At 38.0% G+C, this 13,336-nt stretch overlaps 1 protein-coding gene across 1 annotated transcript in view; it reads left to right on the forward strand.

Annotated features, from left to right (window-relative positions):
* TTN (titin) overlaps nucleotides 1-13,336 on the forward strand; it is a gene marked incomplete at both ends in the record, with an annotated part of 282,804 nt that overhangs the window by 20,866 nt on the left and 248,602 nt on the right. Inside the window, 18 exon segments of the mRNA XM_080689373.1 lie at nucleotides 253-546; nucleotides 652-774; nucleotides 1,970-2,251; nucleotides 2,716-2,781; nucleotides 3,513-3,771; nucleotides 3,988-4,051; nucleotides 4,166-4,381; nucleotides 5,303-5,445; nucleotides 6,377-6,582; nucleotides 7,141-7,374; nucleotides 7,487-7,731; nucleotides 9,126-9,397; nucleotides 9,516-9,680; nucleotides 9,784-9,952; nucleotides 10,057-11,750; nucleotides 11,893-12,174; nucleotides 12,593-12,859; nucleotides 12,954-13,226. Of these exon segments, the coding sequence (XP_080545499.1) occupies nucleotides 253-546; nucleotides 652-774; nucleotides 1,970-2,251; nucleotides 2,716-2,781; nucleotides 3,513-3,771; nucleotides 3,988-4,051; nucleotides 4,166-4,381; nucleotides 5,303-5,445; nucleotides 6,377-6,582; nucleotides 7,141-7,374; nucleotides 7,487-7,731; nucleotides 9,126-9,397; nucleotides 9,516-9,680; nucleotides 9,784-9,952; nucleotides 10,057-11,750; nucleotides 11,893-12,174; nucleotides 12,593-12,859; nucleotides 12,954-13,226 (5,254 nt within the window).

The following is a 13,336-nucleotide window of genomic DNA, read 5'->3' on the forward strand; positions in this document are numbered from 1 at the left end:
ATAGAGAATATCTAAATAGATATCTGTTCAATATAATAATAAAATAGTAAGTTCATAGATGCATTTGTGAGTTAACATTGCTCAACACATTAACATTGTTATCTTGAATGGATGCCATCTACCTATCATTCCTTCAGGCATTTGTCTGTTCTGAATGTCTAGGAGGAGCTGTCCCAGGAGGATGACCCCCAGGAGGTATTCCAGCCTGACTTTGACATCATCATGTATTAATTCTTGAAATCTTGTTTTCAGGTGGGCGCTGGGAAAAAGGCTGAAGCTGTAGCAACTGTTGTTGCTGCAGTAGACCAGGCCCGTGTGAGAGAGCCCAGAGAGCCAGGGCATCTGGAAGAAACATATGCTCAGCAGACCACTTTGGAATATGGATATAAGGAACATGTTTCCACCACAAAGGTACCTGAGCAACCCCAGCGTCCAGCCTCGGAACCCCACATTGTCCCTAAAGCAGTCAAGCCTGTAGTGATTCAGGCTCCTTCTGAGACTCATATCAAAACTACTGATCAAATGGGAATGCACATATCATCACAGGTGAGTGTGCTCCTGCTGAGTTTCCACCCTCTTCACAAGAAATCAGCCTTAACCACAGTGGTCTTCTGGTGAACAGTGGTATCACTGAGTTTTATTTTAACGCAGATCAAGAAAACTACAGATCTAACAACAGAAAGATTAGTCCATGTGGATAAACGCCCCCGCACAGCAAGTCCTCACTTTACTGTTTCAAAAATTTCTGTTCCTAAGACAGAACATGGATATGAGGTAAGAAGTTACAGAGTGGCACAGAAATAATTATCATGAAGGAAATAAGCATCTTGATGTAGACATAGGGTATTTTGGGTATAGGTCAGTGTGTGTCTCGTTTTGACAATGTCTGTCTGTGTTCATGGTTGACTCAGATGCCCCTTGGTTTAGTTTTTAAAGCTATCTGAGTAGCAGGTGGTTATCTAAACATCTGAGAGAAGCCTGTTTCAAATTATAGGGCTAGCTCAAATGTGATTGTTTTGATTACTATTGTTCTATTGACTTTATAAATGGTAATACAAAGTGTAGTGTTCCTTATGCTGTGCGATATTTCAGTGTATCCTAATTGTGAATATATTTTACTTATAAAGAAAGACATTGAGAAATCATATACTCATATACTCAGTATAGCAAAATAAAATGAAGACGACCTATTGTGTAGTAGTTGTGCTAGATTATGAATCAAACAGTCTTGGATTAGTGACCTATTTCTATATCTTATCAGGGGAAAAGAAATGAATGAAAGTAAAAATATAAGACAAAATACAAATTAAAATACAAGTAAAATACACAAAAACTTTAGAAAGTTCACAACATATGATAATCCTCAATATTAGTTACTAATTTATTATTCTAAAAGCTTAAAAATAGAATTGAAACATTCTATATCTTCGAAGAATGCCTACATTTGGAATAGTCTCAAATTACTGTTAAAACTAAATAATCATAGACAACAGAATAAAAATAGGAAGGCTTCCTTTAAAATATTTTTCTGAATATCTTCGGCTTTACCTTTCAAATAATTTGTGATTGAAACCCAACATGCAATGACAAGGTACTTCTTAGGATTTACCAAATATTTTAATAATTTTCTGAATTTGAATTTTCTACTACAGTATTTTCAAGTGCAACACTCATTAGGAGGGTTAAGTGAGGAATATTTATGAGTGAGCTTTGGCAGATAATTGGTTCTTTTATAAGAGCTATGAAATAAAGAGTTCTTAATACAACTCTTTAAAAAGGATGTTTCTATATCTACTTTACAAACTAACAGGAATGGTAAAAAGCTTTATAATTGGATTGGCTCTGTGGGAATGTTAATGAGAGCATTAAAAATGGACGGCAGAGAAAATAGACTGAGACTCAATACAGGGATGTTCATGGAATTGATGTCAACTGAATGACTTCATTTGCGGACTCTCTTTCCATTTAGGCATCCATAGCCGGTAGCGCTATTGCTACATTACAAAAAGAGTTGTCAACCACATCTTCTACTCAGAAGATCACCAAATCCGTGAAGGCTCCCACCGTGAAGCCTGGAGAGACTAGAGTAAGGGCAGAGCCCACCCCTTCACCACAGTTTCCCTTCGCTGACATGCCAGATACTTACAAGAGTCAAGCTGGCATCGAAGTGAAAAAGGAAGTCGGAGTGAGCATCACTGGCAGAACAGTCCGTGAGGAGCGCTTTGAGGTGCTGCACGGGCGAGAAGCCAAGGTTGGTCTTTGTGGTGCACACTGTTGGTTTCTCCATCACTCCAATGATTCCATGACCGCAGAGTGGCCAGCCAGGGCTCTTGCCTGCCTCTTTTACCTGCTTGAACTTAATTTTATCAAGTATGGCATGGACCAGAGATATATCTCTGAAAAAATTAAAAGATTATTATTTTGTACCAGGCATGGTGGCGCATGCTTGTAATCCCAGTTCTTGGGAGGCTGAGACAGGAGGATCACAGGTTCACAGCCAGCCTCAGCTACTTACTGAGGCCCTCTGCAACTTAGTGAGACCCTGTTTCAAAATAAAGAAAAAAAAATAGGACTGGGATTGTAGCTCAAAGGTAGAAGAATGCTTTTGGATTCAATCCCCAGTTCTGCAACAAAAAATAAGTTTATAATTTTGCATGTGCTAAGGGTTTATGGGGTTTCCCTGGCATTTTGTAATGTTCTTTGTAAAACTTATAGGTAACAGAAACAGCCAGAGTGCCTGCGCCTGTTGAGATTCCTGTTACTCCACCAACTTTAGTCTCAGTGAGTATAGAAGTTGGTTGAGTTGGGCCCTATTCATCGCTATTCCCTTTAACACATAAATGCATCATCAATTGCAAAGATCAGTTTTCAAACTTCTAGGGAGTTGGCATTCATGAATTTACAAATGTTCATTTCCATATCGTACTCTATTTGGCAAAAAATTGGATAATTCTGTATGGCATCCATCATTTATGTATTTGACAGATTTGGTGAACTTCTGATATGTGTAAGTTGCTGTTTAGGAGATGGGAAGACCAATCCAATTCTTTTTTAAAATATTTGTCTTGCCATTAGAGACAATATCTATAAACAAACAAAATAAAATAATAGAAAGTGGTAAATCCCTTAACAAAAAAAGAAGCCATTGGAGGGATGGATTAGTTCTAATTAGAAATAACATAGCAAAGCTTTTCTGAGTAGGTAGAATGTGCTATTGTGCCTTTCATCTTTGTAAGGATTTTAATATGTGAGAATAACAGAAGTACAGAGTTTTACAATGACATATTATTAATGCAATCTGCCACAGGCACTTGAAAGTTCCTTGCATTAATTTCTAATTGGAAATATTCCAATTTCCAAGAGAGACACTTTGCTAATATTTTTGGAGTCCTGATTGAAAGGCCATATGGTGGCAATTGAAATGTATACATAACCCCACTTTTGTTATAACATGTAGAGATGGACAAAGAGTAGGCACATATGTCATGATTTCCTTTCTCTTCTCTCTTTAGGGCTTAAAGAATGTGACTGTCATAGAAGGTGAATCTGTCACCTTGGAATGCCACATCTCTGGATACCCATCCCCTAAAGTGACATGGTACAGAGAAGACTACCAAATCGAAAGTTCCATTGATTTCCAGATAACCTTCCAAGGTGGAATCGCTCGTCTGATGATTCGCGAGGCCTTTGCAGAAGACAGCGGGCGATTTACCTGCAGTGCTGTGAATGAGGCCGGAACCGTCAGCACATCCTGCTACCTAGCTGTGCAGGGTTAGTGGCCCCCCTCCCCCAGTCCTGATGCATGTGTCAACATGCTCAGTGGCACCCCTTTCACCATATGGTGTCTGTACTTTCGGTAATTCTGTGCCTGTATGGAATTGGTGGATAAATCATGGTTCACTTAGCTGCTCATGCAAAGCAGGGGTCATTAATGGAGCAGACTAGATAGTTCACTTCAGTGAGAAAGTTTTATCTTCTTCCTTCTAGTGGCAGAAGACTTTGAAAAGGAAACAACAACCGTGACTGAGAAATTTACCACAGAAGAGAAACGGTAAGACTTTCTTTCATCAATTAGCTACTGTTCTAGTATAATTTTCATGTTTGGTTCCTTTAGTGTCTGCCACTTGCAACACAGAAGATAATATGAAGGGAATTTTCTTTTCAGCTTTGTTGAGTCAAGAGATGTGGTGATGGCAGATACCAGCATCACAGAGGAACCAGCAGGGCCTGGAGAACCCGCTGCACCTTTCTTCATTACAAAACCAGTGGTCCAGAAACTAGTGGAGGGTGGGAGCATTGTGTTTGAATGCCAGATTGGAGGCAACCCAAAGCCCCATGTCTACTGGAAGAAATCTGGTGTTCCTCTAACCACTGGATACAGGTATTTTTATCGATGTTGATTGAGTTGTCTGTGATTTGTGTGAAATGGGCATGTAGTCTAAGGAGAAGCAGAATTTATTTATCTCACCAATCCCTGAATTGAGTCTTTTATTATGGCACCTTCAGAGTTTTTCTGAGGTATTTTCACATTTTATAGAGAGTTTTATTAAGAAATAAAACTTTGTGGCAAGAGTAGATGACAAATACATTTTTTATATTCTAGTTTAATTCATTGATGGTGCTAGAGAAATAGAATATTTTATACATACACACATTCTCTTTCAGAAATGATTTGTGATCTTTTGGTAAAAACTCATAATAATGAAGTCACTAAAAGATTTTAAAAGGTTATATAATGAAGAAAAGGCTAGTTATGCATGCAGATCTATGCTAATATATTTTCTGCAACTGAATATAAAATTTAGCATGAATTTCCTGAAATTCCCTTTAAGTCTAAAAAGGGAAACCCGATAACCTAAAAATGTGGGTGTCATATCTTAGAATAGTGCTACAGAGGATTAATACTAAAATTTTAAAGGAATTTATCATTTTTATTACTCATTTGATCTTCAAATGAAATAATGAACAAAGGAATATACTAACTATTTAAATGACCTCCTTATTTGCTGATATAAACAGTGAAGGTGCTATTTCCATTAGTAGTATGAGAGTCTGTTGTTCTATTTTCTATTTTAAAGAATATCTGGATAGTCTTTAAAAATGTTAACTTGTTTCATTCTCATTATTTGTTTCGATGTTTCCCCCCAATTTTCAGCAATTTTATAATTTTAAGTACAGCTTAGTCACATGTTTATGATCATTGAATTTTATATCACAAGTTCATTTTCAAATAAGTTCAATCTTTTGTACTCTTATAAAGGTTATTTATAACTGGTATTTTTATTTGTTCATTTCCATAAAGATACAAAGTGAGTTACAACAAACAAACTGGTGAATGCAGACTGGTGATTTCTATGACTTTTGCTGATGATGCTGGAGAATATACCATTGTCATTCGAAATAAGCATGGAGAAACCTCTGCGTCTGCTTCCTTGCTTGAAGAAAGTAAGTGCATCCCTAAACATTAGTTCCTATGTGCATGATAAAAATGGAAGTACAGTGATCTGTTGCAATGTGGGGTTCTGAGACTCTGCCTCCCTCTTTTGGCCCCAGCTACATTGGAAATGATTTAGTCTACATGGCCTCAATGCCATACTAGGGATGACCTCTTGAGGTTCTATGGTACTTTCTACTTGGTGACGAATAGTTTCTATCCCTACCTCTTAAGATGTAAGTGCTCTAAGTCCAGTTGCCCTTCAGGTGAGGCTGGTGACATGCCTGAGCTCAATGAAGGCAGCAGCACATGGGAGACCATGCCTTGCCTTAAGGAGCAGCAGCTCCCACCACCAGTCCATTGTTGCCAGGCAAGCATGTGCCAAGTTCCATGTTGCTAGAACTCCCCAAGTTCCATGCTGCTAGAAATCAGTATTTTCAGTGTTCATAATTTGAAAAAAAATGGAAATAGCAATGTCACATCAAATACAACATCTCAATAGGTCACCATCAGCTCTGCTAGCTGTTCACGTTTACTGTGGACCAGCCCCACATTGTCTCATTTGATCTGCTCAACATCCCTTAGAGCAAGTTACCTTATTATCCCCATGTAACAGCAAAAGCAGATAAAACTCAGGAAGGGAAATGAATCACTAAAAGCCACATAGGAAATTAGGAAGACCTCTAGGCTAGCTCCTTGTAGACCGACTGCTAATAGAAAATTGTTTCTATAACTGTTATTTCTTAAACTTGTTAGTTTGATTTTGAAATTCAATCTCATGAATATTTATTGAAGAATTTGATAGTAGAAATTTGGAAAATCTGATTTTTTTGTTATTAAGCTTTCCCGTGAATGAATGAATAGTGGAATTAACTGAATGAAGAGTGGAATGAATGCATTTTAATAAGAATATAAAAATTAATTTGTGCTTTTAACTCCTAGCTGAGTATGAGTCACTGATGAAGTCCCAGCAAGAAATGCTTTACCAGACACAAATGACTGCATTTGTTCAGGAACCCAGAGTTGGAGAAATAGCACCTGGATTTGCATATTCAGAATATGAAAAAGAATATGAAAAAGAACAGGCCTTAATCAGAAAAAAGATGGCCAAAGATACTGTAATGGTCAGAACTTTTGTAGAAGACCAGGTAAGTAAACAACAACCACCATGCAAGCCACTTAATAATTACATTTTCTTCCCACAATACCTGATTTTTGTTTGATGTTTTCACATTTAAGTGATGGGGCAGGAGACAACTGTTTGTAGGTCCAGGTTCACTGCTAACAAGCTTCTTTGGTCTTTATGCTGTTTTTGAAACTGAAACTTGAGAAACAGGGATTGTATCTAAGCAACAAAATATAGCTTTAGAAATAAGAGTTATATATATTAGGGAAAAGATAAATATTAGTACAACTAAGTCCATTAATGCCAAGATTCCTTCATCTACATGATGAACTTCCCAAATATAACCCATACTCTAGGAATATCCATAATGCCACAGCATTTTACCCACAATGCCATAGCATTCACTGACAAGTGATGACTTTTATGTAAATTCAAAATCAAACCAAACACAAAGAACCTTCGAGATTCTTCTCTCAGTTAAAAACTGTGATTAATCCTTAACTCTAAAACTAGTACATATCTTTAAAGAAGTTCTGTGAATGATAATGTCTTTTTAACAAATCATCTTTTTATTGCCTAGGAATTCCATATTTCTTCTTTTGAAGAGAGACTTATTAAAGAAATAGAATATAGAATTATAAAAACTACATTAGAAGAACTTCTTGAAGAAGATGGAGAAGAAAAGATGGCAGTTGATATTTCTGAATCTGAAGCTATTGAATCAGGATTTGAAATAAGAATCAAGAATTACAGAATTCTCGAGGGGATGGGTGTCACTTTTCATTGCAAGATGTCTGGATATCCATTACCCAAGGTAAAAATATAAACATGCATTATACCTTTGTGCCACAGTAAAGAGACAAATAAAGCTACACTATTAACTATCTTATCTGAATTTTACTCACGTATGTTTGGTATTTTTGCAGATTGCATGGTACAAAGATGGCAAGCGAATCAAACATGGAGAAAGATACCAAATGGACTTTCTACAAGATGGCAGAGCTAGTCTTCGTATACCTGTTGTTCTTCCAGAAGATGAAGGAATCTATACTGCATTTGCCAGCAATATTAAAGGAAATGCAATTTGCTCAGGAAAGTTGTATGTGGAGCCTGCTGCACCATTTACAGCTCCAACTTACATCCCCACACCAGAATCTGTGAGCAGAATCAGGTAGGACTTGTAATAATTTGTGTCATTTAATATTTAAATTGTTGTAAAATGCCAAACATCCTTGTAACAAATTTTTATTTTCTGACAAAAAATTAATAAAAAAGAGGGCTAAGTTGAAACTTACCAGTGACAATACTGACAATTGCCTGGACTTCGTTTTTTGCCCCTATATGGGATAAACAAAGAATTTCATCAGTGTACCATACTATTAATTTTCCTTGTGCTATATTTATTTATTTATTTATTTATTTATTATTTATTTATTTGTTTTTGTGCTACTGGGGGTAGAGACCAGGGGTATTCTACCTCTGAGGGAAACTCCCAGCCCTATTCTTTTTTATTTTGAAACAAGGTCTCACTGAGTTGCAAAGGGCCTCACTAAGTAGCTTAGGCTGTCTTTGAACTGTGATTTTCCTGTCTCAGACTCCCAAATGCCGGGATTACAAGCCTGCACCACCACACCTGGCTTCCTAGTGCTATATTTAATATAATAGCTCATTTATTTAACATGTACTTTTAATTTATATAATAGCCCCAGAATATAGATATCATTTGTGCTTATTTATTATTATTATTTGTGATTATTTACTTTGAGGACAGCCTCAGGTACTACTTAGGCCCTTTGCAGCTCAGTGAGTCCCTGTTTCAAAATAAAGAATAAAAATTCGGAGTTGGGGTGTAGCTCCTGGGTTCCATCATCCCCAGTACCACACACAAAAATATGCCTTTATTCATCTACCCTGTAAGTGGTAGCTGCAATATGTGGATAAGGTTTTGTTTTGCTTTTTTACAAATATAATTTCTATGTTTTTCTTTCTCTTTGATAAAAAATACTTCTCTTTCATAAATGTATCCATTGGTTTATTAATCAATCAACATTAAAATGTTAGTAGTTGCCGGGCGTGGTGGCGCATGCTTGTAATCCCCGCACTTGGGAGGTAGAGACAGGAGGGTCGTGCAGGTTCGAAGCCAGCCGCACTGGCTTAAGAGACACTGTTTCCAAAAATAAAATAGGTCTGGGAGTGTAGCCCAGATGTAGAAGGCTTCCAGGAACCCCAGTACCAACAAAAAAAAAAAAAAAATGTTAGTAGTTGATTTGAAATGGTATGGTAACTAGTTAAATTCAAGTGGTGAGGAAAAAATAGCACTAAAAATTATTTCAGGATTTTGAGCCTGAATACCAAGACATGTTGATTAACAACTGACCAGGATTTGAGGATATAGAACAAACTAAGTTTCGGGACAGTAATAATGTTTTGGATCCCAGTGAGTTTGAGGTGCTTTCTAAAACGTGCAATATGTGAATTTTAAAATAACGGTAAATAAGAAAAAAATATTTTGCTGAGTTTTTTACATGCCTCCTGAAAATAATCTGTTTTGTCTTGCTTTCTCAGGTCTGTTTCTCCACGTTCAGTGAGCAGGTCTCCTATACGCATGTCCCCTGCACGGATGTCCCCTGCCCGGATGTCTCCTGCCCGGATGTCCCCTGCACGGATGTCCCCTGGACGTAGACTGGAAGAAACAGATGAATCACAACTTGAGAGACTATATAAGCCAGTCTTTGTGTTAAAACCTACCTCTTTCAAGTGCTTAGAAGGACAAACTGCCAGATTTGACTTAAAGGTTGTGGGTAGACCTATGCCTGAGACATTCTGGTTTCATAATGGTAAGTACAATAACCTTTGCTCATGAATCATTCCCATGAAAATAAATTATACATGTGTCCAACAAGTGAGAAGCACTATTTTAAAATGTGTTTTATTTTTACTTCTTTTGTGTGACAGGCCAGCAAATTGTCAATGACTATACCCATAAAGTGGTCATTAAAGAAGATGGTACTCAGTCACTGATTATTGTCCCTGCAACACCCAGTGATTCTGGGGAATGGACTGTGGTCGCCCAAAATAGGGCAGGGAAATCTTCAATTTCAGTGATTTTAACTGTGGAAGGTAAAATGAAATAAAATAAAAAAGGAATAAATTATCTTATTGCTCGGCTCACAAACAGGTGTTTCAGCCCTTCACATTCTAAATTGTGACCTTTCTCTTTCAGCTGTGGAACATCAAGTAAGACCAGCATTTGTGGAAAAACTGAAAAATCTCAACATAAAGGAAGGTTCCCGACTTGAAATGAAAGTCAGAGCTACGGGTAACCCCAACCCTGACATTGTATGGTTGAAAAACAGTGATATCATTGTACCTCATAAATATCCAAGAATCAGGTAAGTTTGTTTGGACATAATAAAATTAAGCTTATCATACAAACCAAATAACCAAGAAATCAGTACTATTTCTATACTGATGATTCTTTTTCACTTTTTTTCAGGATTGAAGGAACCAAGGGAGAAGCCGCCCTTAAAATCGATTCCACCATTGGCCAAGATTCTGCCTGGTATACTGCAACTGCTATTAATAAGGCTGGCCGAGACACCACAAGGTGCAAAGTAAATGTTGAAGTTGAGTTTGCAGAGCCTGAACCAGAGAGAAAATTAATCATCCCACGAGGGACATACAGAGCAAAGGAGATTGCAGCTCCAGAACTGGAGCCCCTCCATTTGCGATATGGTCAAGAACAATGGGAAGAGGGTGACCTCTATGACAAAGAGAAACAACAGAAACCATTTTTTAAGAAAAAACTCACTTCCTTAAGACTTAAGCGCTTTGGGCCTGCCCACTTTGAATGCAGATTAACACCAATTGGTGACCCAACAATGGTTGTGGAATGGCTCCATGATGGAAAGCCACTAGAAGCAGCCAACAGGCTCCGTATGATTAATGAATTTGGATACTGCAGCCTGGATTATGGAGTAGCATATTCTAGAGACAGTGGTGTCATTACTTGCAGAGCCACTAACAAATACGGAACAGATCATACATCTGCTACCCTCATTGTCAAAGATGAGAAGAGTCTGGTGGAAGAATCTCAGCTGCCAGAGGGAAAGAAAGGCTTACAGAGAATTGAAGAACTGGAGAGAATGGCCCACGAAGGAGCACTCACCGGAGTGACAACAGACCAAAAAGAAAAGCAAAAGCCAGACATTGTCTTGTTCCCAGAGCCAGTGAGAGTACTTGAAGGGGAGACAGCAAGATTCCGCTGCCGGGTAACAGGCTACCCTCAGCCCAAGGTCAACTGGTACCTCAATGGACAGCTCATCCGCAAAAGCAAAAGGTTCAGAGTTCGCTATGATGGCATTTATTATCTAGACATAGTGGACTGCAAGTCTTATGATACAGGTGAAGTCAAGGTCACTGCTGAAAATCCTGAAGGTGTGATGGAGCATAAGGTCAAACTCGAGATACAACAGAGAGAAGATTTCAGGTCTGTCCTTAGACGAGCTCCTGAGCCAAAGCCCGAGTTTCATGTACATGAACCCGGAAAACTTCAGTTCGAAGTACAGAAGGTAGATAGACCTGTGGACAGCAGTGAAACCAAAGAAATTGTGAAATTGAAAAGGGCTGAAAGGATTACCCATGAAAAGGTATCCGAAGAGTCGGAAGAGCTGCGCAGTAAATTCAAGCGCAGAACAGAGGAGGGATATTATGAAGCTATTACCGCTGTGGAGCTCAAGTCTCGAAAAAAGGATGAATCCTATGAGGAGCTCCTGAAGAAGACAAAAGATGAACTTCTCCACTGGACCAAAGAGTTAACTGAAGAGGAGAAGAAAGCCCTAGCTGAAGAAGGCAAAATCACTATTCCAACGTTTAAACCTGATAGGATTGAACTTAGCCCTAGTATGGAGGCACCCAAAATTTTTGAAAGAATTCAAAGCCAAACAGTTGGCCAAGGCTCTGATGCTCACTTCAGGGTTCGCGTGGTAGGGAAACCAGACCCTGAATGTGAATGGTATAAAAATGGTGTCAAAATTGAGCGGTCCGACCGAATCTACTGGTACTGGCCAGAAGACAATGTTTGTGAATTGGTCATAAGAGATGTGACTGCCGAGGACTCTGCCAGCATCATGGTAAAAGCCATCAACATCGCTGGAGAAACTTCAAGTCATGCCTTCTTACTTGTCCAAGGTAATTTGAAAGTCTTTTCCTGGATAAACCTGTCCCTCTAAGTTCATGAATATTCATGAGTGTATTTAAATTTTTCTTTTCCCATTACTCATATTGTGAATTTAACTTAATATAACGTGCTTTGTTTTTCTTTCTCTTGTAGCCAAGCAATTGATCACTTTCACACAGGAATTACAAGATGTCGTTGCTAAGGAAAAGGACACCATGGCAACCTTTGAATGCGAAACTTCAGAGCCATTTGTCAAAGTAAAATGGTACAAAGATGGTGTGGAGGTTCATGCAGGAGACAAATACAGAATGCACTCTGATAGAAAGGTTCATTTCCTCTCTGTACTGACCATTGACTCATCTGATGCGGAGGACTACAGCTGTGTACTCGTGGAGGATGAAAATATCAAAACAACAGCTAAACTTATTGTTGAAGGTAGAAAATGATTACTTCATCATTTACTTAAGTGTTAAAGTCAGCTTTAGTCTATAATAAAATTAGCATGCAATTTTTGCATAAAAATAATTTTTTAAGGAATTAACTATAAGCTTCAGAGCAAGAATCATGAACTTATATCCATAATTAAGAATATCAACAATTTGGATTTTTGAAAAAACAATATTTTGATGTCTTGCTTTAATTTTTTATTAAGCTATAACTCTACTTTCAAAAAATGATATAAAAATTTAAATAACTACTTTTTACTGAAAATTTATCAGTCCACTGATAGGTAAATATTAAAAATATTCCTGATAGTATGGGGAAATAAGAGCTATAGAAGGCATTGTCTCTGTCCTGAATCGAGATGTATAACTCTCCCAAGAATTTAATTTATCCTTACCAAATGTTCCAGGTGCAGTTGTTGAATTTGTGAAAGAACTTCAGGACATAGAAGTTCCAGAATCATTTTCAGGAGAATTAGAGTGTATTATATCCCCAGAAAATATAGAAGGCAAATGGTATCATAATGATGTGGAGCTTAAGTCCAATGGCAAATACACAATTACATCTCGCCGTGGACGCCAGAACCTCACAGTCAAAGATGTGAACAAAGAGGATCAGGGAGAATACAGCTTTGTTGTTGATGGGAAAAAGACAACCTGTAACCTTAAGATGAAACGTAAGTCTTCCCATGCCTGTCAGCCTGTAGTGAGCATCATTATGGTTTATTGATAAACATGATGATGACATTCTTTTTCTTGGCTATTTCACAGCCCGCCCCATCGCTATTCTTCAAGGACTTAGTGATCAAAAGGTCTGCGAGGGTGACATTGTCCAGCTTGAAGTGAAAGTCTCCTTAGAAAATGTGGAAGGTGTCTGGATGAAAGATGGCCAGGAAGTGCAGCACAGTGACAGGGTTCACATCGTGATAGACAAGCAGTCCCACATGCTGCTCATTGAGGACATGACCAAGGAAGATGCTGGAAACTACTCCTTCACCATTCCTTCCCTTGGACTCTCCACCAGTGGCCATGTCTCTGTCTACAGTGAGTGTTACTTACATAATTTTATATTATTTCTTTTTATTTCATTCTTGCAATGCTGAAGTTTGAACGCAAGGGCCTTGTACATGCTAGGCAAGTGCTCTACAACTCGG

Source organism: Muscardinus avellanarius (assembly GCF_963383645.1).
Source record: "Muscardinus avellanarius genome assembly, chromosome: 2".
Classification (NCBI taxonomy): Eukaryota; Metazoa; Chordata; class Mammalia; order Rodentia; family Gliridae; genus Muscardinus; species Muscardinus avellanarius.